The sequence below is a fragment of the Vidua chalybeata genome, chromosome 1 (genome assembly GCF_026979565.1).
Source record: "Vidua chalybeata isolate OUT-0048 chromosome 1, bVidCha1 merged haplotype, whole genome shotgun sequence".
In the NCBI taxonomy this organism is placed as follows: Eukaryota; Metazoa; Chordata; class Aves; order Passeriformes; family Viduidae; genus Vidua; species Vidua chalybeata.
Window position 1 is genome coordinate 147,741,395 of NC_071530.1, and position 26,313 is coordinate 147,767,707.

General features: G+C 41.3%; 1 protein-coding gene across 1 annotated transcript in view; it reads right to left on the reverse strand.

The window, feature by feature from the left end:
- COL22A1 (collagen type XXII alpha 1 chain) overlaps positions 1 to 26,313 on the reverse strand; it is a 198,468-nt gene that overhangs the window by 20,355 nt on the left and 151,800 nt on the right. The window contains exons 39-53 of the mRNA XM_053944725.1: positions 24,525 to 24,560; positions 23,569 to 23,622; positions 14,887 to 14,931; positions 14,425 to 14,472; positions 12,428 to 12,541; positions 12,192 to 12,245; positions 10,010 to 10,063; positions 9,144 to 9,197; positions 7,569 to 7,622; positions 6,214 to 6,267; positions 5,360 to 5,413; positions 4,270 to 4,323; positions 3,645 to 3,689; positions 2,674 to 2,727; positions 1,588 to 1,641 (exon numbers count right to left, since the gene is read on the reverse strand). Of these exons, the coding sequence (XP_053800700.1) occupies positions 1,588 to 1,641; positions 2,674 to 2,727; positions 3,645 to 3,689; positions 4,270 to 4,323; positions 5,360 to 5,413; positions 6,214 to 6,267; positions 7,569 to 7,622; positions 9,144 to 9,197; positions 10,010 to 10,063; positions 12,192 to 12,245; positions 12,428 to 12,541; positions 14,425 to 14,472; positions 14,887 to 14,931; positions 23,569 to 23,622; positions 24,525 to 24,560 (828 nt within the window). The remainder of the gene's footprint in view (positions 1 to 1,587; positions 1,642 to 2,673; positions 2,728 to 3,644; positions 3,690 to 4,269; positions 4,324 to 5,359; positions 5,414 to 6,213; positions 6,268 to 7,568; positions 7,623 to 9,143; positions 9,198 to 10,009; positions 10,064 to 12,191; positions 12,246 to 12,427; positions 12,542 to 14,424; positions 14,473 to 14,886; positions 14,932 to 23,568; positions 23,623 to 24,524; positions 24,561 to 26,313) is intronic.

Genomic DNA, 26,313 nt, shown 5'->3' on the forward strand with positions numbered 1-26,313 from the left:
TGACCTCACAGCTTTTGCATTCCTGATTGCATAGCTGATCTCAGGAAAAAAAATCGATACATGGACCCAAATCTGCAGGTCTGAGGAGGACCAAACCAGTACTTCTTCTCCTTATCATATGCAGCATCCTTCTGGATGGATGGAGCCATCTCCTCTGGCTGCTCCAGGTCACCACTGTTCAGACAAGACTCCTTTTAATCATCTCAGGCTGCCCCTTTTTTGGGGAATGGAGAGAAACACTTGTTCTAGCACTTGATACTTACCTGACACCAGACAATTCAGAATGAGCCAAATCATCCTTTAAAAGGACCTATTTCTCACTGTTCCTTAAGAAAGCAGCTGAGCTAATCCACAAAGTTTGGTAAGATGAAGTTTTACACTCCTCAACTCAACATGCAGAGTCTTTTCCTTCATTAGAGCTGACCATAAAGACCAGCCTTTGTACTGTCAATATTCAAAATCATGCCACACTCCTTTTTAGATAAAAAACAAAGAAAAAGAAGAACAAGAGAAACTGCTACTTTGCCCTTCAACATACAAGTAAGTCTTCTGTAAAGAAGAATATGGCCTGGAGTTATGATAATTTCTATCTCTACAAATATTTTTACTCACTACTAGTGTTGTGCAGGGGCCTGACACGATACTGAATGATGCCAGCAGTACAGGAGTAATGAGATAAATTATGATGTAGACACAGGAGGTCTCCTTATGTTCTTGCAGTCAAATCTAAACCTCAAGCCCTCCACCTTGGAGGGACCTGCAGCTCCAACTCCTGGCATTGCTGAGCCAGCATTTTTTAACCCCCTCCCCCTATCATGCCATGGCATCTGTTTCACTACCAGGTCTTCCAAGAAGGAAAGGAACTCACTCATTTCAACACAGTAAAGATGTGCATTGGTTCAGCAACAGAGATATCGATTCAGATTTGATGAGGATTAATTTATAAGACAGAATTTTAAACCCTATGAAATTAATAAAAGTAATTTCTGAGCCATCCCACATGAGACTTTTTGAAATGTCAACTAGATTTCTCTTTCTCCACTGAAGCTGTAATAAAATAGTACAGGTGAATAGTATCACAATTGGACCCCACAAAGCTCAACTTGGGCACCTACAAGTGAGTGTCTACCTTTGAAAACTGAAACCATGTGAGAAGTGATTAGGATCCGAGAGGCAGGACTGAAATATGAGTATTTCTGACTCTGCATCCTGACAGAAACCATTTGATTGTTAACCATCAGTCCCTTGCACTATTATAAGCCTTCATCAGTTTCTAGCAATACCATTCTTATTTGTCTTTCTGAAAGGCAAAGTGTTTTAATCAAACATTGTCTGAATCTTCCTAAACTCTCTTCTTTCCAGCCAGAGTTCTGGATTGCAGAACATTCCCACCACACACAATGCCCAATCCCTGGAAGTTTTCAAAGCCAGGCTGGATGGGGCTCTGAGCAAGCTGGTGTAATGGGTGGCATCCCTTTCCAGGGCAAGGGTTTAGAACTACATTATCTTTAATGTTCCCTCCAATCCAAACCATTCTATGATCTATTTTGGGCCTCTAGAAATGGCTTGTCAGGAGAGAGAACTCACCGGCTGCCCTCGGAGTCCTCGGGGGCCCTGTGGTCCTATGGGACCAGGATCACCCTGAAAGGAAGAAAAGTATTATGATGACTGAGAAAGAGCTGACATGGAGGCAAGTGAACAAACATTTTAAAATGTTCCTGCTAAATTACACTGTTCACATATTAGGGGAAACAGGATTAAAGGAGTCTCACTGCTCCTTTTCAATTATTTATGAGGGAGATCAACCCTTTGAATTTTAAACACCTACCACTAAATGCAACCTGATGACAGGCAGAAACCATTTCTATCAGATTATTATCAGATTATTTTAAAGCTATATTTCTTAGGGATGGAGATTCTCTGAAATTTCTCAAGAACTGACAAGTCTGTTCTCTCTCCAGGGAGGCTTCAGAGCTGCCTCCATCTCCTCCAAGGGGTTCCTTTTGGTCTGCTCTACATTTTGCTTTGTAGGGTACTATTTACAGGACACTAGTTTTCCGTGACACAAAAGGGGTGCAAATGAGAAGCCACTTCTCCAGGTCCCATGGCAGTGGCACATCAGCTGCTCGGAACATTACTCAGCTGCAGGACCCCACATCAGCTGCGCCCTCCCAGGACTCTGTTATATGACTGCACTTGACACTAACCATGCCAGAGGAACTGTTTGTACCATCTTTCTTTCCTCTGAGCAACAGCAACTTATTCCATAGGTATTTCACAGACTTCAGCAGAGCGACACAGTCAGTCAGGTACAGCTGTGGCAGAGGAAGCGTGACAGAGCCTGGCCTGATGGGACCCACAGAGCAAAGCACTGCTCAGAAATGAGTGCCAGAAGATAGGTCCATGGCTACCAAGCACAGCCTGGGTTTCACACAATGCTGCTTTCTCTGCTTATCCAAAGACATATCTGACATTTTAGTGCCAGCAGCTGAGTAGTGACAAAGGTCCTCTAATTCTTTGCTTCCCCTAATGATCTTTGCACAAATCACTCCCTGCAGTAATTCACCCTTCATTGAAGTTTCTGCAGCTGTTTCAGGTCAGGGTCACTGTGAATTAAAATTTCCATTTGTCAGGGAGAAGGAGATTCATTTCTGCTCAAAAGGGTGCACTTACATCCTTCCCAGGTGGCCCCTCACGACCAGCAGGACCCGTCACACCTGGCTCCCCCTGCAATTCAGCAAAAAGGGAAGAGATCAGCTCAAGGTCAAATTCAGACCAGTATCACCACTATAAGTGGTAGGGGATTTCTGCTATGTGTGACTGAGCTCAGTGAAAACTTTTTTAAAGCCAGCAAGAGCCTTGTTCATCTTATATGACATGCAGCTTATAAAAATAACTCAGAAACATCTCCTCTAAGTGACGCACAAGGCAGTGCTCTGCTTTCCAGTAAATTATTTGCTACTGCAGGCACTGAAAATCACCAACACATTCATGATACAGAAGATATCATAATGAGGAAAAGATGAGGATCTCCAGCACTGGATTTTTCACATAAGCTTCTGCAAGCAGAGAATTTTATTTCCCTGTAAAAAAATCAGGATTAGGTGGAAGAACATTCAGTTATATTCCCCCATTTACACCAAGGAGCTCCAAACAGAGTGGAGAACAACTTTTCATGCAGGACTTGAGGTTTAGGTTTTATGACTCACAGGCAACGAAGTAATTTCTATTCACTTTTCTGTAAGTTTTGTACTTGAACTTATTTTGCACTTCAACATTTTTGGAGTGTTCTTGTGGAGGACAGCTAGTACTTGTCCAACAAGTGCAGTAGGGGTCCTTGCTTTGCCAGCATTTTTACCAGAAGTATGTGGTATGGAGGCATCCGTGACACTTCTTCACAAAGGACTATCAAAGGGAGCATCAGAGGATTCAGCTCTACCAGCTGCCTCACCTTCCCCAGAATCAGAAGTTCATCAGAGGGAATGAAGACAGCTGCTGTCATTTCTGTGCCAGAGATGTGGCCCATACTTGAAAACAGCCACATGAAACACTGTCATAATTTTTACCTACTGCCTCACAATGGGGCAACTTCAATTCCCACAATCTTTCTCCAAATGATTGTGCATGAGGTACCTGTTACTTACCCGAGGACCTGGGGGACCTGTATCTCCTCTCTGTCCTTTGAAACCCTACACAAGGGAATGAAATCAACAATTATCCATCACCCTGATGCAGGAAACATTAAGAAAACTCTAGATTGAATATTTATTTAAGAACCTTTCCAGTTTTGCCAAAAGTTACTAGAGACTGGTCAGCATGGAGCAGCTGTGTCCCAGGGAGTAATTAGGCAGGGCCACATCACAGGTCCATAGCTTTCTATAGCTCCTCAAACTGTAAAACCAAGGCTGTGCTCTGTGTATCCCTGGTGTGTCCAGCCAATATATTATTTAACCCTAATCTTTACTGTCTCCACTCTTTCAGAGGATGTGTAACAAAACACAAAGGCTACAGTTGTAACTTCTGGTGGAGGGGTGTCATGTGGTTACATGCTTTAATTTCTAGATAAGGGATTTACTCTTCTTCACGTGTGAAGGATTCAGAAGGATTCAGTCTGTGTTCTATTTTTGTTGCTTATATATGTATTTTATTTTGTCACAATGCCAGGACTGGTTATATGTTTGCATCAGTAAAGAACCTCATTGGCCCAAGAAATGCTCCCTGACTACAGTACAAGGTTGAGTGGGTGGAACCCTTCAGAGCAGCACCCACCGGCAATCCTCTGGCACCCTCCCGGCCTGGGAGCCCTTGTTCTCCAGGTTTTCCCTGTGGGAAACAATAATGTTCATGTTAGAGAGAGCCCCAGGTCCATCTCACTGCTGTCAAAAGCTTCCCACTCCTCTCCCTTAGACATAACATCACTGAGAACTGTGAGTGCCCAGGGTTTGTCCAGCAGAGTCTGAGTTTGCAGGGAGAACAGCAGGGACAGACATTCCCAATCACGCCTTGACCTGCACTGTCACCTGCACTCTGAGGTCCTGAGGCATTTTACAGCTCTGGACTGGTGCACATTTGCAGCGTCAGAACTGCACCAATACCTAATCAGCACATGCAGAATCAGCAGCTGCACATAGAAATGGGGTGGTTTGGTGCAAACACAAACTATCTGCAGCTTCTGTGACAAGCACTCCTCTACTTAGCAGTTGTCCTAATGCCTGGGAACTTGGTTGTTCCCAGAACCACTAAGTCCCATTTGACAAGTCACAGGAAGAAGCTGGCAATACCTGATACTTGAAGCACATTCTTCATGTAACACACACAGTTGCAAGAAATAACATTCACTGCCAAATCTGCTAACATTGCCTTTTAGCTGACAACTTTGTGGGTCAGCTTTTCTCTCAGCAAATGCATGTAAAGACTAAGTAGAGAAAATCAAATATAAACCCTCTAATTCTGGGCAACAGAACTGTCTCAGAGCAATCCAGAAAAATGCTTCTTTAAAGACTCCTCCTCTAAACTTTTTATGCTCCATAAACTTCTATCAAAAGGATGGATCACTAGGTTTAATGTTACCAGACAACCTTCTTTCTTTGCAGTGTTTAAGACAGCTTTAAAAGTGGAGTCACTAAGTTTTAGTGTATTTATGGTAGTTGTAAAAGTAGAAGAACCCAGTTTCTTTTCAAGATTGCTCATGTGTCATGCCTATAAATCGCTCAAGACAATACAGTTCTTCTGGTGTTAAAAACAGATGTGCAAACAGGCTCCTTGTTCCCCCTAAGGAGTCCACAGATAGGCAGCTTCGAAAACAACAACTGGATGCAGCTTCTGATTGACTGAGCAAAACAGTTTTAAATTACATTACCGGCTCCCCCAGAGATCCTGGTTTGCCATCTTTGCCATCATTCCCAGCAATGCCCTGTTGAATGAAATGCAAAACAGGGTAAAATTGACAAGGATGATTGGTGGGGGTTTTGTCAGTGTGAAAACTCTGCTCATCATGACATGCTTATGTTTGCCTAAATTTTCAAAACCCTCCCTTACTTCTATAGCTCAGTCATAAACCTCTCCTTGCTTCACCCCTGTAACAGCAGAACCTCTTTCCCTTTCCAATATGGCAATATTTCCCTTTCCAGCAAGATGAGTACGCCAACAATCTTAAATCAGGATTCTAAAACCAATTGTTATAAATCATTATAATGCCATTATCTTCAGGTAGACTACTTTACAGTAGAATTACCTCTGGCTCTATCTTTATGACAGATTTAGAAAATCCCAAAATGTTGTACTGTTGTGTTTTCCAGAAGAGACGAGCCTATGCCCAAGGTGCACTTGAATCTGAATCAGTGCAAAAGAATAATTTTGACTGGATTCAGATAAAGTCAATGTCCCAGTCTCTGAATCCTTGTGCCCTTACACTGGAGTTATAACTTTAATTTTGTGCTCTGTATTACAGTATTTCTTCCAGTGAGAAGACAGACAATGAACAGTCCTGATTCACATTGTTATTAACACTTTGCTTTAAAGTGATCAAATACAGATCCTGGAACAAAACAAATATTGTCCTGGAAGAAGGACATTGCATCAGCATGACAGACACTGCTACAGACCACGTATGGCTCTCAAAGCACCTCAGAAGTGTCACCTCTTTGTTTTACATACCTATGTGTGCATGAATAATTTAATGTACTGAATTAGAAGGAGCTTAATCACACTCACTGGAAGTCCAGGCAGGCCAGGTGGGCCCTGTGGACCTGGCGGACCATCTTTGCCCTGGAAAGAAAGAACAAACACTGAGGGTCAGGCAAATTCCTCAGAGGCTTCTATCAGATGAAGATTTATTGCATGTAGAGTCTGACGGGACAGCTGTGAGAAGGTGGTCTTGTAGCCCATGTCAGAGTCTATGAGTTTTTCTTGAACTCTTTCTAGTTTAGAATGGATGGCTCTCTTTTAACATATAAAAAACCACTATTATTATTGAGTTCTTACAAATTGAGAAACCTCTGAAATCACTTGTATTTTTTTTTTCTTTCTGAAGCTTAATTACATTTAATATTTCATCCTTAATTTCCTGGATGAGGTGTCCTGCTAGGAAGCAGATGTGTATTTTATACCTTTTAAATGAGTAGTCACCAGAAGTGGCTTACTGACCATCCCAAGAAATCCCCATACCCCACAGGATTGGACAATATCATTCCAGGTCTTTCACAGTGTCACAATCTTATAATCCATTTGAAATGGAATTTCAGCCAGCCTGTCCATCTTGTCTCTGGCCTCTCTGAGAATGCTCACTGATTTCATAACAGCCATCAGAAGGACCATCACTGTTTACTTATGATGAAGTTCAGGTTGTGAAATGGCTCTGCAAAAGGCACCTTGTCCCTTAGGAAACCTTGTTCTAGAAATTCATCACAGAATTACACAGTTTTAAACTGTTCCACTCAATACGGAGTATTCTTCAGGGAAGGTTCATTTTTAACTTTTCAAACTGAAGTTAGCATCAATCAGATTACCTGTCTCTCCCAGGGTTTTCTGGCACATTACCATAAAGTAGCATCTGAAAACCCTTAAAATGAAACAGCAATGCAAAAATTCTTCATGGACTTCTCAAAACTTATACCTGTACTGGTATTTTTTGTGGTGCCAGGAAATAGTGCCAGGCTCCAGCATCTTAGCAGTTTGTCCTGTGACATCCTTCAACAGGCTGCTGGTTATATTTTGATAATCCCCACACAGAGTTCAGGCATTAGCCTTAGGTCATGAAGCATGTAACAGATTTAGAAATCCTGTTCTGGCAGCTAAGAGATGCTAATATCAAGGACAGACAGACAAGAGGTACAAAAACCTCCATACAGGTCCCATGGGCTGGACTATCCTCTGGCTAACTTGGAATTTCATTTGGTGAGTAAAAAAAGTGCTAGAACAGCAACCTGTGGTTATTTGTGGAGGTTCTACTTGCAGGCTGAATATTTTGGGGAGCTTTCAAAGGACATAACATGGATGCCAGCCCAGCTTTACTTCACAGACCTAAACCTAGGTGAAGTCAGTGGTCAAGCACAGAACTTAGAGCTTACCATGTCTCCTGGGTTTCCTGCTGGTCCTATTGGTCCTGGTGCACCATCTGATCCCTAAACAAAATAAAGCAGAAACAATGCATTTTATATGTTTGTCAACACATTCCCTACCACAGCTGGCAACTCTGGAGCTTTCTTTAATCACTCAGCTTAACATTCATTCCATTTCTTCATTCCTCAGTGAAAAGCAGTGTCAACCTCTGCCCTCAGTCAGCCTCCAAAGCTAGAAATAGTCAGATATTTGAGTTTGGTCTTGGCTCTTCCTTACGAAAACAGGGGACAAATAGGAAAAACAGGGGACAAATAGGAAAAAGCCAATCATGACAAAAATAACTCTGAAGAACAGCAATTATGAGAGAACAGAAATTATGAAGCACACACTTTGGCAGGCAAACTTCTGGAGCCACAAGTCAATGCAGACATACGGAAAAGTCAGTAAAAGCTGAAGAACAAAATTGTATAGGGGACATCACATTTTGCTCTGTTTTGACAGGCTCAGTTTTACTTTTCCTTTGGATGTGAGTCTGTTCAGGAGGTCTCATAGGACAATTTAAAGTGTTTTAATGCCACTGGTTTAGTTCTGTAGTTGTAGCAGTGTTAGGTTAACAGAGACATAGCAAGTGTGTCTGTTATTAACTTCTCCTAAAATAATGCTCATGGGAGCTCAAATGACCCAAAAAGCAAGTTCATGTGCTGTCACAGCAGCAAAGCATCCAGCATCCTTTAAGCACTGATACAATCTGAATATAGAATTTTAATCTAATCCCCCTTTTCTGGTATGTCCTGTCATTTAGTCAGTGCAATGTGAATTCAGACTTTGCTGATCCCCAGAACAGATGAAGGTGGCACACCCCCAGCACAGCAGAGTCAAACTGCACTGTAAGCAGCAATATGAGCAGTGATGACTCTGGGCAATGAAAGGAAGTTTGGAGAGAAAAGTCCTTGACTCAGAAAAAAATCCCCAAACTTGAAGGGAGTAAAGCAGGACAGCCAGCAGGAGAGCCAAGTGATCTCAGTCCTGATCCTGCACTATCACCCCTTTTTAAATACAAGGGAGCATAATTTTATTCATGGAGAGAGCAGAACTAAGAATGAGGACTGTGATGGAGAGGGACATGTAAAAGGCCTTTTAATTCAAAAGTAACTCACACAACATGAAAATGGAGAAAATCCAGTCTCATGCCACTGTGTAAAATTGAGAACTAAAATGCTCTTAGATCTGCTAGTTCCAGACTAACAACCTACTCCACATACAGGAAAGCACCTATACATGTACTAAATAGTCCCTATGGAAGAGTTTTCATCATCATTTTTGTGTTGTATAAAGAGAGCAACTGAAGCTTAGCAACAATTTACAGAATGAGTTGAAGCAATCAGTGGAAAGTGGCCAATGTATTAAATAGCAATTACCATGAGTGGGGAACTCTATCACACTCAGGGGATCATTAGGAACCCACTGGAAAATGCAAATTCAGTGCACAGACAGATGGGAATGGTCCTTTCCACCACATGGAGCTTACAACACCCTTTATCAGCAAGAAACTACAGGACCATCTTTGCAACAGAGGAACTTACAGGTGGACCAGGGTTTCCAGGAGCCCCTGAGAAGCCAGGCATTCCAGGGTGGCCCTGCAGAATGAAATCAGAGACTTTCTTTATGCATTAGTCATATATCTACTTGTATAAAAGTTAACTGGTGATTATTGTGAGGTAACATGAAAATGAGTCAATTCACAGAGAGCTGGTTATAAGGGAATAAAGATCCATGGCTTTTTAAAGTGAAACCTTGGTTTTCAAAGCATGCATTTCAAAAAAAAAACGTAGTTAAATTTCAGGTGTACTTCTTCACATGTGTATTTTTGTCTATGCTAATAAAATATGAGAGCAGATATTGTGGAATTGCACAAGGCAGGAGATCAGTTGGGAAAGTGTCATTGAAGAGGTGCTGATTTGTGCCTTAAACCAGTGACTCAGCCCTTGGCAAAATTAACTATGAAAGTTTACTCTAACTTAAACCATTCTCATCTTTCCTGTGGCATCTCAGTCCCTCCTAAAAGAGGTCCCCCTTACATCCATCATCTGAGACAAACAGACACACTGGCTTTTTCAACCCAAAGACACCTAACTCCTGGAAATCATCTAGGGATTATCCAAGGAAATGAGTAAGGGTTAAGTAATGTAGAGAATTTAATGCATTCAGTCCAGAGGTGAGGAAACAGATGGTACTGGGAGGTTTTTATTGAAGATGAGGATGGAATCTGTGGAGGATTGCTATGGCTCCACTCTTTGGCAGAGCCCATTTGTGGTTTTGTCAGTGATGAAGAGCTCCCATCTTCCTGCTCTGCCTCTGAGAAGGGTGCTCTTGCACAGGCATCATAGGAATTACTGATGAAGGAACAATCACAGTGACAGCACTGCTGGAAAGCACACTCTGTTTTTACCTGTTCACCTTTTTCTCCTACTTCCCCAGTCATGCCACGGTCTCCTTTAGCACCCTGGTAATAAAAAAAGAGCCATTGAAAGTCAATGAGATTCAGTGTTGTGACAGCTTTTTGACCTCTCTCATAAAGCACCTGGACACTCAAGAATAAAACTCAAGAATCAGGACTGAGCCCTCCTTGCCCTCCTCTTAAATTCTTCTATAGACTTTCACTACTAGTGCTGGAGCCAGGAATATATGTGGAAAATAGCCTCTGAGCAGAACCAGCATAGCTGGTTTTTTATGTTTTATTATCATAGCATAAAGAGGAATTACACATCCTTAAAGACCAGGCAGGTTATTAGGCACTTCACTAAATCACATCTTGATAACGAATCATCTGTCTCAACAAAGGTGCCCACACCCTTCAGGGACAACAGCAAAAAAACCCAGCATTTCTAAAGTGCAGCCAGAAAATTCATACCCAGAAAGTGCTCTCCTTTCTTTCCCTGTTCTAGAGACACAGGCAGAGACAGCTAACTCAAATATGCATGTCTGCATTACCAGTGCTTACAGTGAGACAAGACAGTGAAAATTACTGAGGTAAAGGTGAACAAGGTGTTAACAATGCACAGAGCAATAATGCTGGACATGGAAATAATACACTGGTTTACTACATGAAGAGCTAGGAGACAAAGGGGAGAAAGAGGGTTGCTATTTATTAATAAAAGAACTTTAATTCATATGGCTAGAAGGAATGAAGCTGCTCATGAGCAAAGATCAGCAGTTCTACTGCTCTACTTTCAGAGTGGGACCTAATAGCTTGGATGTGTTGGTAAGGACAATATACCACAGAGTCAAAAGTGCAGAGCAATTTGGGTCTTCCACTGCAAGTATCCTCCTAAGATATGTAGAAAAGAGTCACAAAGACTGACCTTGTGTTTGCTCCTTCCCAGGGATCTTCAAATACTTTTTTTTCCTTTTTCTTTTCTTTTTTTTTTTTTTTTGAGAACTCTTTTTGTTGAATTCAAGTTAGACTACTTATCAGTTACTTGATTTGACTCTATACATATGTAAAGTTTGAAATTAATCCTGTTATTTCACCTAACTATCCATTTTTGCTGTCTAAATCTCTGCTTTCTTATAAAATATAAGGAAGCAGCAGACATGGTATGTCTCAGATTTCTTGGCATTTCTGCCAGTTATTTGTTTTATGGGTTACTAATTCTCTTGTAAATTTTATCCTGGAACATACTTTCATTTTGATCAACTCTATGTTTACTTTCACGATTGTGCTGCTCTCCCCACCACACTTTTAATTGCAAGATATGAAATTAATCCATGAAACTCTATTAGCTTGTCCTGCACTCTAACAAGTGCAAATACAAAGATGATAAAATAGCAGGAGCTACTTTAGACAGTAAGTCAGTAGTGAAAGGATGTCTGGAGGAAACTGTGGCAAATCATTAGATCACCTCACCTCTCCCTCATTGATTTGTTTTGATTTATTTCACATTAGACAGTTGTAAAGGTTTTAACTGCGGTCAGGCACTGGCATTGTGAGCAGACTGGTGACAGCCCTCTTTGTGAGAAATGCTTGAAATGTGACATTATTGGAATACTTCAAACAAGGGAAGTTTTATGTTGACCTATGTCCTAGACCACGAAGCGGGAGCATATAGCTAAAAGAATAAGCTTTTCCTGTGACATGTTTCAGGAAATATTTGGAGTTTTTGGGTAAGACCACCAGGGCAGATGGTGTGTTTGGAGCCCAGCAGCCCATTGCAGCCTTAATTTAAGTGGTTCCAGTACATAAGATTCAAAAAGGAGAGGAACAGGCATGGTGGCTACTGCTGAGACTTTAATTTCTTTCTCACCTAATCTGAGTTGAAACCTTCTCTCAAGTCTATCCATCAATGTAATGAAATTCAACACTAAGAATCAGGCCCTTCAGATGTGTCTGCCTGTCTGTGTGTGAACTAAGGATGGTAGAAGACACTATTAAAGTGAAACAATCCCTCCTATCATGGGCAAGGACACCTTCCACTAAACCAAGCTGTTCAAAACCCCATCCAACTTAGCCTTTACCATTTCCAGAGATGGGACATTCACAACTTCTTTGGGTAACCTGCTCCCAAAATAATTAGTGTGACTAATTAGTCCCAAATAAGCTTTCATTAGACAACTGAAGAAAACCAACCAACCTTTGGGCCATCGAGGCCAGGTGGGCCGGGAGGACCTCTGGGACCAGCAATCCCCTGCAATGCAGAAGAGGTAGAGGTAAACACTAGTTCATTGACTCCACGGGCCTCTAAAAAAGATTCAGCAGGTTGCTGATGAAAAAAAATATTAACCATCTTATAAGAAACAATCAACCATATTAATAGAAAAACAAGGTCACAGCAGCTCCAGGGCATGGTCACTCCCTCAGCTCTCTTACCGTTTTCCCATCCTGGCCATCTCTACCCGGTGGTCCTCGGAGACCTTTATCCCCTTTGAAACCTGGGATGCCTGGCAGTCCTGGTGGGCCAGGAGGGCACTCGCTGCACACATCCTGGGAGAGAACATGGGAAAACACATCAGCAATAGGCTGCAGGCACTTAGCAGACCCTGTGGACACCCACTATGAATGCAGCACTGTGATGCTGGTATAATTCTTAAAACTTTGCTGTTTTACCTCAGGATTGGGGTGAATTTGCCTTAAAGAACCAATGAGGGCAGCATGAAACAGAGTGAGGGTCAGCAGCTGAGCTCACACCTGCTCCCATGGGAAATTTCCTATCAGTTCTAGGTCCTAATTGGTCACCCAGGATCAGGAAACCAAGGAAAAGCTCTTCCTGATGGTGAGGTCAGGGAGACTAGAAAGACTCTCAAGAAAAACACTGGTTAAAATATACAAGACCACTAGAAGCCTTTGTCTGCTCCAGGCTGAAAGATCTGCGTTACTGCTTAGAGGGCAGGTTTCTAAGGAAAAATCAGGTGCAACACAATGTCAAAAAGGGTTTTGCAGGGGAAATTATTCAGCAGCCAACTTGGCTAAGGACATCCAATGGAGTTTGTAAAGACCAAGTGAATGTCACAGTGTCCTGGCCAAATTTTTTCAGGGAGAATCACTACCTCCCTCCTTCCAAACATCTTTGAAGCATAGTCTCAGCAATCTTTACCTTGCAGCTGACCTCAAGAAATTGAATCCATCTATGACATTTCCATTTCAAAGGCAGACTCCCTTCAGTAAAGGGGGAATCCTGCCCATAAGAGCATAATACAAAACAGATCAGGTGGAGAGTCAGAAGCCCCTGCAACAGCACCCAATGCTGTCAATGATTTGTTGCAAAACTGCGGGGAAAATTGTCTTTCTGAGTCTCAGTGCCTACATCCACATTTATCTACTTACAATGTAAGTGCTTGAGAAATACCCATAATAACAGAGCCCTAATTTCATCTGGGATTTCAAGGTGCTGCTTTCTGTACCAACCATGGAATGAAAAAATACCAAGCAGAAAAAATGCACAATACATAATATAAGCAAACTACATAATATACATAACATAAGCACAACCATAATATAAGCACAGGAAGGAAATGAAAGAACATCAAAGTGACATCCTGTACCCAAGAATGAGTCTCTTGCTCTTTTCCAAATCAAAAGTCCCAAGCAACACCTTACAGTGAAACCTCCAGAACAATATTGGGGTCCACAAAACAAAGACAGCTCTTCAGTGAACAGTAATTTCACTGCAGCAATCTTAAAAGGATCTTTTGGTTAATGTGGTTGGTAAGAGAAGGTAATTTTTTAGCTTATTTTAATCAATACAAAAAGATTTCTTGCCAGGTTTAAGACAGCTTAAAAACCTCACAACTCAGCTCATGTAAATCTATAGAGATTTTTCAGTCAGCACCTATCAAAGACTGACTAATTTCTCAGAAAATTCTCTACATGGAGAGTAAAGGCAGACAGATTATCACTTTTGAATCACAAGTACTTCTGGGGTTAATTACCTGCATCGTTTTAGATTCACAATGCAAACTAAATTTTTACCCACAATTGCACAAAATTACTCCAGTCACTGTTGAAGGTTATGTAAAAAAATCCAGCATTTTATTAAAATGGTTTCCATTTTCTGTTTTAGATAGTGTAACTTGATAATGCTTATCTCTCCTTGGAATGCATGCCTCAGAAAGAGCTGAGAAAGTCTTAGAGATGTTAAGATGTTAGTGAACTTTTTAGGTCATTTCACTGCTGGGGAAGGGATTTTGATCTCTACTGTGAGTTCATGTCCCAATACCAGTGCAAGTAGGAGATTTGTAAGTCTTGAGCTTTCAAAGAGTGTTTAAAGACACCTTTTACACTTGTAGTTCAGACCCTTTCCCATCACAAAGTGTTAGGTCTAAATCAAACAGAGAAATAAACTCCCACCCTCATTAAAGACTGATTACCTTTACCAGGAGATTTATGTCCTCTGGAGTGAGCAGGGGTGGGGAACCCTGTGGAATGAGAAATTAATTATTTCAGGCAATTTTAAGAGGCATCAAGACATGAGAATTTTTTCTGAACATGTTCTTGGATTCTCACGGGTTTCCCTTGTCCTGTCTAGGACTCACTGGGCCAAACTTGTACTTCCCACCCTACCTTACCAATGCTCTTCATCACACCTGAGATGAGTTCTTGCTGAGGGTACTGTTCAGTGCTGCTAAAGAAGCGCCCTTAAAATTTTGGCTTTTATTTACATGCAGAATATCCAGTTACTTTCATACCATTCCAGAGCCTTCACTAAACCTTTAGTGGATTTTAGTCTTTTTTCTACTGCTCTACTGGGAAAAACAACAGTGGAAAAGGTGAGGTGCATAGGTGGAGACTGAGTTAAAAGGAAGATGCAATACAGAAGTAAAGTTACATACAGGTTTTCCAGGAGGTCCTCTTTCCCCTGGATTTCCAGGTACACCCTACAAATGAAGAAAAAGAAAAAAACTGTGAAATTATTATACAATAACCTCCTGGTTGATCTTGCACTCTACTGACTGACTAGACTAGCACACATTTTACTTTCTCCTGCTGAGCAGCACTGCTCTTTGCATGTGACAAACAGCAAACTCCTCTAAATATCTGCAACTTTGCAAACCCTTGCTAAATTTGAATCACACAGAGACTGGAATTGCTTTAGCTTGTCTTGTGGTGATAGGAAACACTATGAACTTTACTGGTGTGAAGGATGACGCTTTAAACCTCTGAAGGCACCTGTCAACAAGTATCGTAGCAGGGGTCCCTGTCGGGTAATAATTAGCATTGACTCCATGATTGCAGAAGGCTAATCAATTGCTTTATTGTACTATGCTATATTCTACTACTCTACTAAGAAGCACACTTCACCCTTACGGACATTCGATACAGACAGACTAGATTGGTTAATTGAAACCCAAACACCATCACTGTTGGCCAGTTAAGAAATCACCCTTTGGTAAACAAATCTCCATTACACATTCCACATGTGCACAACAGCAGGTGCAACAAGTGAAGATAAGAATTGTTTCTCATTCTTTTCTCTGAGCTTTCTCACAGTTTCTCACAGCTTCCCAAGAAAATCCTAGGAAAGTTATCTCTCTCTCTGTTCAGAGGATATGTGATTACCACAAACAAGCAAAATCAATTTGGTTGGTTGGTTGGTTTTTTGTTTGTTGAGGTGTAGTGGTATCATGTTTCATGAGATGAAGGCATAGAAGTTACCAGCATTCTCAGAATTTTGTTTGTTGAGGTGTAGTGGTATCAGTTTTCATGAGATGAAGGCATAGAATTTACCAGCATTCTCAGAATTTTATGTCCAGAAAGGCAGGGTTAGGAAAAGAGACAACCTCCACCACTCAGCATGCATCTCTTACATGTCATTTACAGGGAATTAAGTTTGCTAAAAACAAAACAAAAACCATGTCTAAAAATTCTTGTAAAATCTTTGCATAAAGTAATGCTCACTTGGGAAACCAAATCTATTGAACACGACAGTTGGCCACTGCACAGATGGTGACAATAATCTGCATTGTGAGGATCCTTGCAGTGGGATTTTAAGATACTCAGTGACATTTCCCCAAACTATTTTCTGCAGAATTTTTGTATCCACCTGGTCCATCACCCTGTGTCATCACTCAAGCAAGTGCATGTTCTATTCATACTGAGAACCTTAAAGAGCATACAAAATTTACCGCATACAAAATTTACCACATACAAAAGCTGTCGTACCTGATAATTTTTGTTTCTAAAGGAACAGTTTCCACTGACCTTCTAAAAGGATCTTATTTGTGTTCAGCTTTCACAGAATCACAGAATAATGAGGTTGGAAGAGCTTTGTTGATTCTGCAGAAGTCCCACATGCGGTTTTCTCTGGGATGGTTCCGGATTTGCCACCCAGGACGTTCACAGAATCATAGATGGGTCTGGGTTGGAAGAGACCTTCAAGTCCATCTAAATTCAACCCCCTCCTATGGGCAGGGACACCTTCCACTAGATCAGGTTGCTCAAAGCCCCATCCAACCTGGCCTTGAACACTTCCAAGGATGGGGCATCCAAAGCTTCTCTGAGCAATCTGTGCCAGTGCTTCACCAACCTCACAGTAAAGAACTTCTTCCATACATCTAATTTGAACCTACTTTCTTCCAGTTTGAAGCCATTAGCCCTTTTACTGCCACTCCCCTTGTGTGGTGAGAAAAAGACTGAAAGTGGAAGATTTGATGAGGAGGGAAAAATAGAGTTGTTGTCACTAAAGATGACCTTGCAGCTGGAGGATGCTAAGAATATTCAGTGTGGAAAATTTAATGTGTTGTGTTTTCTTTGGGTTGTTTTCTGTCTGTCCTGAGAAGTGGAGGTTTTGTAGAAGATAGCAGAATGCTGTAAAAAAACTTCAAAGGCATTCCTCACAGGCTGGGCCCTCCCTGCTGGGAGAAGGAGAGATAAGGAGCTTGGAGGTTACCCTAAGCACTTTTTGCCCCTGCTAAGATGGAACAAGCTTAGCAGTGCATGTGTCCCCATTCTGCCAGTGTGGTAATAGAATAAATCTATTCTTTACACTTTAGTTCTGGATTTTGGCTGTCTTGGTTACTTATAGTTGTCACACCTTATCAAAAGTCCCTCTCCATCTTTCTTCAAGGCTCCCTTCAGGTACTGGAAGACCACAAACAGATCATCCTGAAGCCTTCACTTTTCCAGGCTCAACAATCCCAATTCTCTCCACCTTTCCTTGCTAGAGAGCTGCTCTATCCCTTCAGTTGCCTTGGTGGTCTCCTCTGGACTTGCTCTAACAGTCCCAGAGCTGGACACAGCACTGCAGGTGGGGTCTCCCCAGGGTGGAGTAGAGAGGCACAATCCCCTCCCTTGACCTTTTGGCCACACTGGTTTTGATACAGCTCGGGACTTGATTGGCTTTTTGGGCTGCATCAACATCTGGATGGCGATCAAGGTACAAGTAGTGGCTTTCAATCAGTCTAGGCTCAGCAGGAGCTATTCTTTGAGACTATCTAGTATTTCCATATGGAAAGTTCCTTTAAAATTTGGTCAAATGCTTAGCCAGGAAGGGCTCTGGGTGTTCTTTCTGCCACTTCTGCAAATGGGAAGAGGGATGGCTAAATAACAGCTCTTATATTCTCAGACCTACTTTGTTCAGGAAGACTCACACAGAACTTGCTTTAAGAAGTGTGATGCAAAGCAAAAACTTGAGCCATGAGAATAATCCTGGATCAGAAAGCAAGACAGAAAAGACAGTTCAGAAATGTCTTTCATGCTGACTAGTAGCACAGCTATAAATATACGCCATAGGGCTCACTGACAGCCTTCTGCTTTGGGATCTGAAATATGAACATGGCACTAGTGGTGTAATCTGAGTATTTAAAGATCTTTTTAAAAAAGAATACAGGAAAAGACTTCTTAGTTATGTGAAAAGATACACAAGAAGAGAGTGAATAAAATGGAAATCCTTGGAAAGGATTAAGCACAGCTATCATGTCCACATGGTATTAGAGTGCCTTGAGACAAAAAGGGATGAACCCATTTTCTTGCACACTGTATGATGTGGAGCTGGTGATGTCTCTAAAAGGGTGGAAATGAGACAGGAAAAGAGATTAAGTTCTGTGCCATGGCTGACAAACATGAAAAAAAAAAAAAAACCAAATCCCCAGGAAAAGTCAAACAATTGAAAGGTACAAGACTGCAAACAGAGAATGCCCATTGAAGAATGCTTTTGTGAGCTAAACTGAACAAATCAGATGTAGATGATAGCACTTCGGCATGGTCCATCATCAGAGAACAGGCAAATGGAAGCAGAGTCAAAAGTAGAGGAAATATTGCTGGTCTGTAGAGGCCTGGAGTTAGAAAAGGCTGACAAAAACAGATAAGCTACAAATATAGAATCACAGAATATCCTGGGTTGTAAGGGACCTGCAAAAATCAAGTCCAGCTCCTGGTCTTGCACAGGACAATGTCAAGAATCACATAATGTGCCTGAGAGCATTGTCCAAATGCTCCTTGAACTGTCAGTCTTGGTGCTGTGACCACTTGCCTGAGGATCCTGGTTCCAATGTCTGGCCACTATCTGGATGAACATTTTTCTAATATCCAACGTAAACCTCCCCTGATGCAGTTTCACATTGCTCAGAGAAGAATGAAAATGTTAGAATGAAGACATGGAAGTTAAAACTGCATCTGACAAGATAACAGGGGAGGGAACTGGAAAAGAGAAAGCCCGAAAATTCAGAAAAAAAGGAAATGAGTCTGATGAAAAAGCTGCATGGCATTGAAAGTAAATGCTGCTAACACGATGTGGGAAAATGCACAGACCCAAATAACAACCAGTGTTGGAAAACTCATAAAGTTTAAACACTTTCAAGAGCTTGCAGCCAAGAGTGGCTGGCACAAAGCAGAATATCCAATGAGTGGTACAGCACACCAGTACAGGGAATAGATGTCAGACATGAGGAGGTGTGATGCACAGTATCCAGAGCATCAGTCTGCAAAAATCTGACACATAGGAATGGTCTTTAAATGGGAACTGATGGAAACTGTGCTGCTGATAATGCTAAGAAACAATATTTAGCTTAGTTGATTGGAAAATGGTGCTAATTATGCCAAGGTTGTGCGTTTGATCCCCTCATGGCCCATTCACTTCAGACTTGGACTTGATGAGCCTTGTGGGTCCCTTCCAATTCAGAATATTCTGTGATTCTGTAACTAAGAAGAAATTAAATGCTGGTGCAGTTAACAGGCAAAATCCTGTGATGGGGAAAATGATGCCCAAGTAAGTGGTGCATGTGAAAATACTCAAAAATAAAGAAAGTCTGTAAGGAAACATAATTGTATAAGGGAAGTGTGTAAGTCACACAGGCATATGGTGGAATAGTTCTATTACAAGACTGAAAATTAAACTTTAAATGCAATATCTAAAAAAAGAGACAATAGAGGGGTTAGTAAGTGTACCCTGGTTTGGATTGTAAGTACCCTAAAACAAACACAAAGGCTCCTTGGAACTGTCCTTAACTGGATGGGAAAATCAACCTCAGAACAGCAAACTCTGCTTTTCAAATCCATTGGCAGTAATTTATGCATCCACAAAGGTTTTGCAATTATGAAAGCAAACGCAGGGGGAAGATGAACTTCTCAGTAAGGCTGGAATTTAGTTACCATAAATAATTAACCTAATTAAAAAGTGATTAATTCAATGTTTATATTAATTAAAATTATCACAATCAAAATACAGAAAGATGCTATTAAACAGGTGCCCTTGCTGTTAATAGGATGATAAGAGAATGTCTCATTCAGATTGTTTCCTAATCTAAGGACACTAAATAGGTGTGTTGAACAGAAACATTTTATCTCCCAGCAGACAGTCAGGGGAGAACAGATGATTCTCAAAACATGAAGTGTAAGGGTGGCTGGCCAGAGAGAGTCTGCTCATTTAGGGGTATCTGATCAAGAATCTTTTTGAATTCAATGAAGGAAGAGAAGGAAAAAGTCATAAATTAGAATGTCAAGGACACAAACCTGACCAACAAAAAAGGATGGCTGTGATGGGAAGCAAACCTGGACATTCACACTAATTGATCAAGGCATGTGGAAATAGGAGGAGGCTTATTGCAGCAAGGTTACCTCATCCAAGACCTTGTCAACTGGGAAATTAAGGGAAAAGGAAGAAATCAGAACCTAAATTTTCCAAGACACAGACCTAAGAAGAAACAGATCTTGAAACTGGCAGTAACTGGTGGGTGATCAAAAACCACAGACTGCACTTCCTGGGAGAGCAATCTGGTCCTTGCAAGAGATCAGACTGTAAACTGGGGGACCATGAACTGGGAGGGCTGTGGGACTGACAGAGCTGGGGAGATGCATGAGAAGACAGAGTAACAAACAAACAGGGGGTAGGCAGAAAAGGGTATAAAAAGAGCTGGTAAGCCACAGCTGGCTGAAGCATTTGTTTGGCTGAGCCCTGCACCTGCCCACCATGGTTTGTCCTGTCATTTACATCTTCTAATAAACCTTTCCATAGAATCAGGGGATGGCTTGGGTTGGAAGGGACCTGAAATCCCATCTCATTCCAACCCCCTGCCATGGGCAGGACACTTTCCACTGGGCCAGGCTGCTCCAAGCCCCATCCAAGGTGGCCCCGAGCACTTCCAGGGATGGGGCAGCCACAGCTTCTCTGGGCATTCTGCTCCAGTGCTTCACTACATGCACAGTTAAGAATTTCTTCCATATATCTGATTTAACCAGGCAGGAGGGACCTGGTCTGCAGCAGCTGGAGGAAACAGCACTGAATATAACATCACTGAACATGTAGAAATATTTTTTTGTAATTTTCAGACTCGGAGATTGGCCAGCTTCTCTGACAGAAGGTACTTAAGGCTACACTATTTTAATGCTTGATACAGGAATACCACCAGATTAAAATGTGATTTTTTTTTTTTTTTCCCAAAAGCACGAGAAAGTAATTTTTTTTTAAGTGACTGAGGTCCTTACAGTAGGTACAATGTGTAGTAGTTCTGTTATGGAAAAAATTAGTCATATTATTAGGGAAAAAAGACCTAAAAAAAGCACACTTTTCAGGCTTTAAGAATTGGAGCTTTGGTTAATCAGAAAAAAAATGCAAATTTAAAGACAAGAAAATTATATATATGGGAGAAGACAACATGTCCCAGCTTTGTCGCAGAAAAAGGTAATTCATAGGGATTTATGAACATAATGAACTCTAAAGGACAAACAAATAGCAAGGCTTTTGCTAAGAGGAAGAGAACAAGGCCAAAGCAGCACAATTTTACTGTAAACGTAGGTAAGTATTTTCAAAACCTAAATTTTAATAAAAAAAGACACTGTCTTGACAACTCTTAATATTAGATTGAGTAGCCAACAGATATTTCAAAAGGTGACTTTGGGCTATCACAAAAACATATGACACATAATTTTAGGGGACCAGAAAAAATCTAGAATGTAGTAATGCAAAACCCCCAATTTATTCACCAGTGGAAGAGAATTCTGGCCAAAGTTATTGCAAAAAGAGGATTGACTCTTTCACCTCCCCAAATGCAGTTGTAAATCTGATTTGCCATATCAGAGAATAAAACTGATAGCAAGCACTTCCACAAACATCTGATGAGGTTGCAACTGGAAATATAATTCAGAAAGTAACTTGATGTTATGTAAATGTGATTTTAAATATTTTTCAGTCTCAGATAAAATCATGGAATACATTTCCAAGGCCACAGCAAAGTACAAGACACTGAGGCAAGTCATTCAGGCAATTGACACTGCATGGCTTGGGAGTTGCATGGCAAATTCATATTAGCAATTCAAATTGGAGCTTTCCTATCCAATGATACCCTGTTTGAACACAGCAGAGTACAAAAATGGACATGTTTCAGAGGACACAGGAACACTGCATTGGCATACAAGAGTGCAGAAGCAGAACAAAAAGTTCCTTATGCTACTTAAATAAAGATAGAGATCAGGGAACTGTAAATGCATGATCTTGTCAAAATAGGTTATCCCTGCTGACACACCAAGAAATGTTGGAATGTGCCCTATACCTCCAATTATATCTCCTGAAACACAGATAGAATGGTTTAGCAAATGATCAGACAACACAGAAAGGTTCTAAAAGGCATATTGATTGCAATTAAAGCGGTGAGTGTAATAGGGAATGTGTTTTAGAAGTAGCCTGAGGAATGTTTGTGTTTGGATTAATTTTCTGCGGGGAAAAGAAAAATGTAAAGATCTTAGTGCTGCAGCTCCAAGAATTGACCAGCCAATGCTGATCTGAGCAGAGCCAGAAAGGGACTCCAAAAAGCTGCCTCAGGCACTCTCCTCACATAGTACAGCTCTAATAAACCCATCTATCTTATATCCTGTTCTAAACATCTTAATTAAAAATTTCAAACATCTGAGGCAAGGTGATGCGATCTAGGGACAAGCAGCAGAACACAATCAATCCCAAATCCCTGTCTGCCCAGGGACACAAGGAACCATTTCAGCTAACATAAGCTGTGGAAGAAAATCTTGGCTTAATCATTTGTCTTGTGACAAAGTATAGAGTCATAGAATCATAGAATGGCTTGGGTTGGAAGGGGCCATAAAGATCATCCAGTTCCAAACCTGTGCCATGGGCAGGAACACTTTTCACTAGACCAGGATGCTCAGAGCCCCATCCAGCCTGGCCTTGAACACTCCCAGGGATGGGGCATCCACAACTCCTCTGGGAATAAGTAGGTGGGAAGAAAACAAGACCTTCTTTCCACAGGAAAGTACCCCCTTCAGGCCACCTGATGGGTGTCAGTAAAGCAACACTAGGGTTGAAAAATGCTTGCTGTGGAGTTGGTGAGAGCTGGTACCCATTTCAGACATGACAGATCACAGAGCAGCACTGAGGAGAGTTCCAGGAGGTCACTTCCCCCTCCCCACAGTGTTCCCTTAAACCCAAAGATCAAGCCCTTCAAAATCTTCAAAGCCTTCTTCAGGGGACTGGTTTCCACTCATAGAGGAAAAAAAATTCTCCTCTTTCTGATGCAGCACTGAAGTGGAAGCAGGCAGAGAGAGGGGCCAGCTTTCCAGCTGGGAGTCTGCCACGTTCCTCTCTGCTCCTCAGTTCCATGACTCACCACTGAGACAGTGGGAGGACAATGCACCAAGAGGTTAAAATGTCCTCAAACATGGACAATAGCAGCAGCAAAATGAACTCATTGAGAACTTAACAGCTGTGGCCTTGTTTCAACAGAAAGGGTGCTTATCTCAGGGGATTCTAAGAAGTTCCTAGACAGTCTAACCACCATCCTTTTCCATTGTGGGATCTTTCCCCAGTGTATGCTGCTAAGTCCCTTCTCCAGTGTCATTTTAAAATGGTTCAGTGGTGAACCCCACTTTCCTTGAAGCAATCCTCCTTATTCCGACTATTTTCCCCTTTGACATCCTAAGTTGTAAGAGCTCCACTTGTACAAATCATGTCCCTTGGGCAATCATAGTAACACTCAGAGACTGCAGCTGATTATCAGCACAAACTTTAAAGGTAATCAGATGCAAGCACCGACAAATTTCTTGAGCACTTACACTTTTATTTTACTTACATCCTGGCCAGGAGGCCCCTGTGGTCCAGGGATACCAGGCACACCACGGGGACCCTGAGAGGGAGAGAACAGACAAACCCAGTAATGTCAGTAGTATTTATGAGGTGCTTCTTAGCTGAAGAGAAGAAATCTTTAACCTAATAGTTATTGGTGGAAAAATTAACCAGCACCTACAAAACTATGAGAAAGTTTAAGAAAAAATATAATTACAGCTCACACTGCACTATACTGATATCAGTAATTTCTGTGCCTCAAGGGATTTCACGTGCATCACTAAAGTCAAGCTTCCCATACATTGATTGGAGAGGTAATAATGACTCTTTACGGGAGGCAGGTTTTTGAACAGGAAGAAAATATGACTGAGCACAGGACAGTGGAGGAGAAAAGAAGGTCCACCTCCTCAGTTCCAGGCTATCACACTGCTAGGACTGGCTGCTGTGCTGGAAATTCAGGCCAGTGTCCACTGAGACCATGGTACACAGTTTTTTCTGCCACACCAAAGGATTGCATCCTTGAAAAACTAAATGTTGAGGGACTAAAGTGTGTTTGGTGAATAATGAAATCTGTAAAATTTAAGTAAGTAAAATTTTCTAAAATGGTTTATTTTAAACCTTTGAGGCCTTGTCTATAAGAAATATGCCTTGAATTATGTGCCTTAAAATAATTTTTTGAAAGAAGGGTGAAGCAAGTCACTTATTATTTCTTTTGTAGGACTGTTGACACATAAGGAGAAGTTTCCACCAGGCCAAGGCTCTTGATCAGTTCTTTCTCACAACTCAACACAGCAGACAAGTACCTGGTAATATACAGAAGTTCTGGTGGATCAGCCACCCTGTGACCATTCCTTGAGCAAAACCAAAGCAATCATATCTGCCCTCATGAGATGACTGGTAAAAACATAGTGCAGTTGTCCCTTCCCCAAAGAATTTGGGTATAGCTAGAAAGACATACTGTACCAGTGACCCTTTGTCTCCTGGGGGTCCTGCAGGGCCCTGAAAGCAGAAAAGACACAGCGATCAAAACATTTAGAATTCTCATTTAGCAGGGTGGGTCCTGCATTAGGGCATTATTCTCTGCACTGGACTGTATGCTGCACTTACGAGTGTGGGTGTGTGTGCACTGTGCCCACGGACAATCCATGCTCTTGGCTGGGTCTGGAGACACAGAACCACAGCATCCCCACATCCCTTGGGCTGGGACAGGACAACTCCCCCAGGTTCTGAAGACCACTACATTCAGCTACCTCTTACACAAGGAAAAACATCCCACAGGACTTCTGTGCTCTTTAATTTAGGTCAAAGCAGGGGGAGGGCAGTGGGCTTGTGCATGCTGTTTGGGAACAAAATTTAAAATGTGCAGCTGAGTAGAGGGAGCCACTGACAGGTACCCATTTCTACAGAAACACCACAGAAGTGATGCAGTACCATATCCAGCATGGGTGACTCAATCTGGTATTCCAAACACACCCAAAACAAGACTTGAATAAATTTGCTACCACTGTAACTCCTCTCTTTTTGCTTTCTGTTTCAGGCACAGTAACTCATTAATCCTCACAATGTCTCCATGAAAGAAGACACCTTAGTGCATGTTAAAGAAATGGCTAAATGCATAATTTAATTAATACCCACAAGGCAAAGCAGGGCAAAATTGAAACATTTCTACTTATACTACGCATCCATGCATTAGGCAGCTTCAGTATAAACATGTGAATTCACCCCAACTGTCCAAGCTGTCCCCTACTCTGTTGGAAATAACACACTCTGCTAATGCTCAAATTTATGGCTCAGTGTTATGTAAATTGTAACTCAATACTTCAGCAGATAAGGTAAAAAAAAATCCTCATCTATATATATATTTTGTGCAGGGAGCAAAGCCTGAGAGAGTTAAGGGCACAGGAGGAAACAGGGTGAGGATTCCAATTAAAAAGAGTTGTTGGCTCTCAGCTCTGAAGATGAAGTATTATAAACACAATTTTGTCACATCACTAAAAAGAGTAGAGGCTGACGTCTTTAATTCAGCATGCAACATGCACTGAAGCAACTCCACTGAATTTATTCCGTTTTTTTTTTGTTGGTTTTTTTTTTTTTTTTTTTTTTTTACTGTGGGATTCAGTCTTTGTGACAGTCTGCTAGATTCAAGGTTTTAAAGCATTGGTTTTTTTTTTCCAATTCCAGTCTTTGCACTGGAGCTGAGGTTATGAGGAATCTACAGTGGAAAAAAACCCATCATAATAGTGGCTTGGTTGTTGTTTGGTTGGGTTTGTTTTTTTTTTTCTTTTTTTAAAGAAGCATTTAGTAAAGCAAATTAAATAAATAAAACATATCATTTGAGAACAGTGTGGTGTGTAGGTGGCAACACATCCTGACAGTGGGCAAATAATGAAGACACCAAAAAAAACAATCTTCTGGTGTGAGACAAGAGATGTCTGCATTTGGAGTCAAGTCCTTAGTCATTTGTGTGTATGGAGATGAGGATGCTAAATCCCCAATGAAGAACAACTTTGTCATCCTGTGTACATCAGGATGCAGACATGAACTCATCTAGCCCTGGCCTGAATCTAAAAATCTGTAATTACAGACTGTCCACTAGCTAGTGATTTTCAAACAAGCTAGATACTCATTTATTAATTTAATTTTAATTTAATTAATGGCTGAACATTGAGAAGTGCAAGAACACCACTGTTCCTTAGATAAATCATAGATAAATCTATAGATCCTTAGATAAATCAAAGGAAACCTGCAGTCA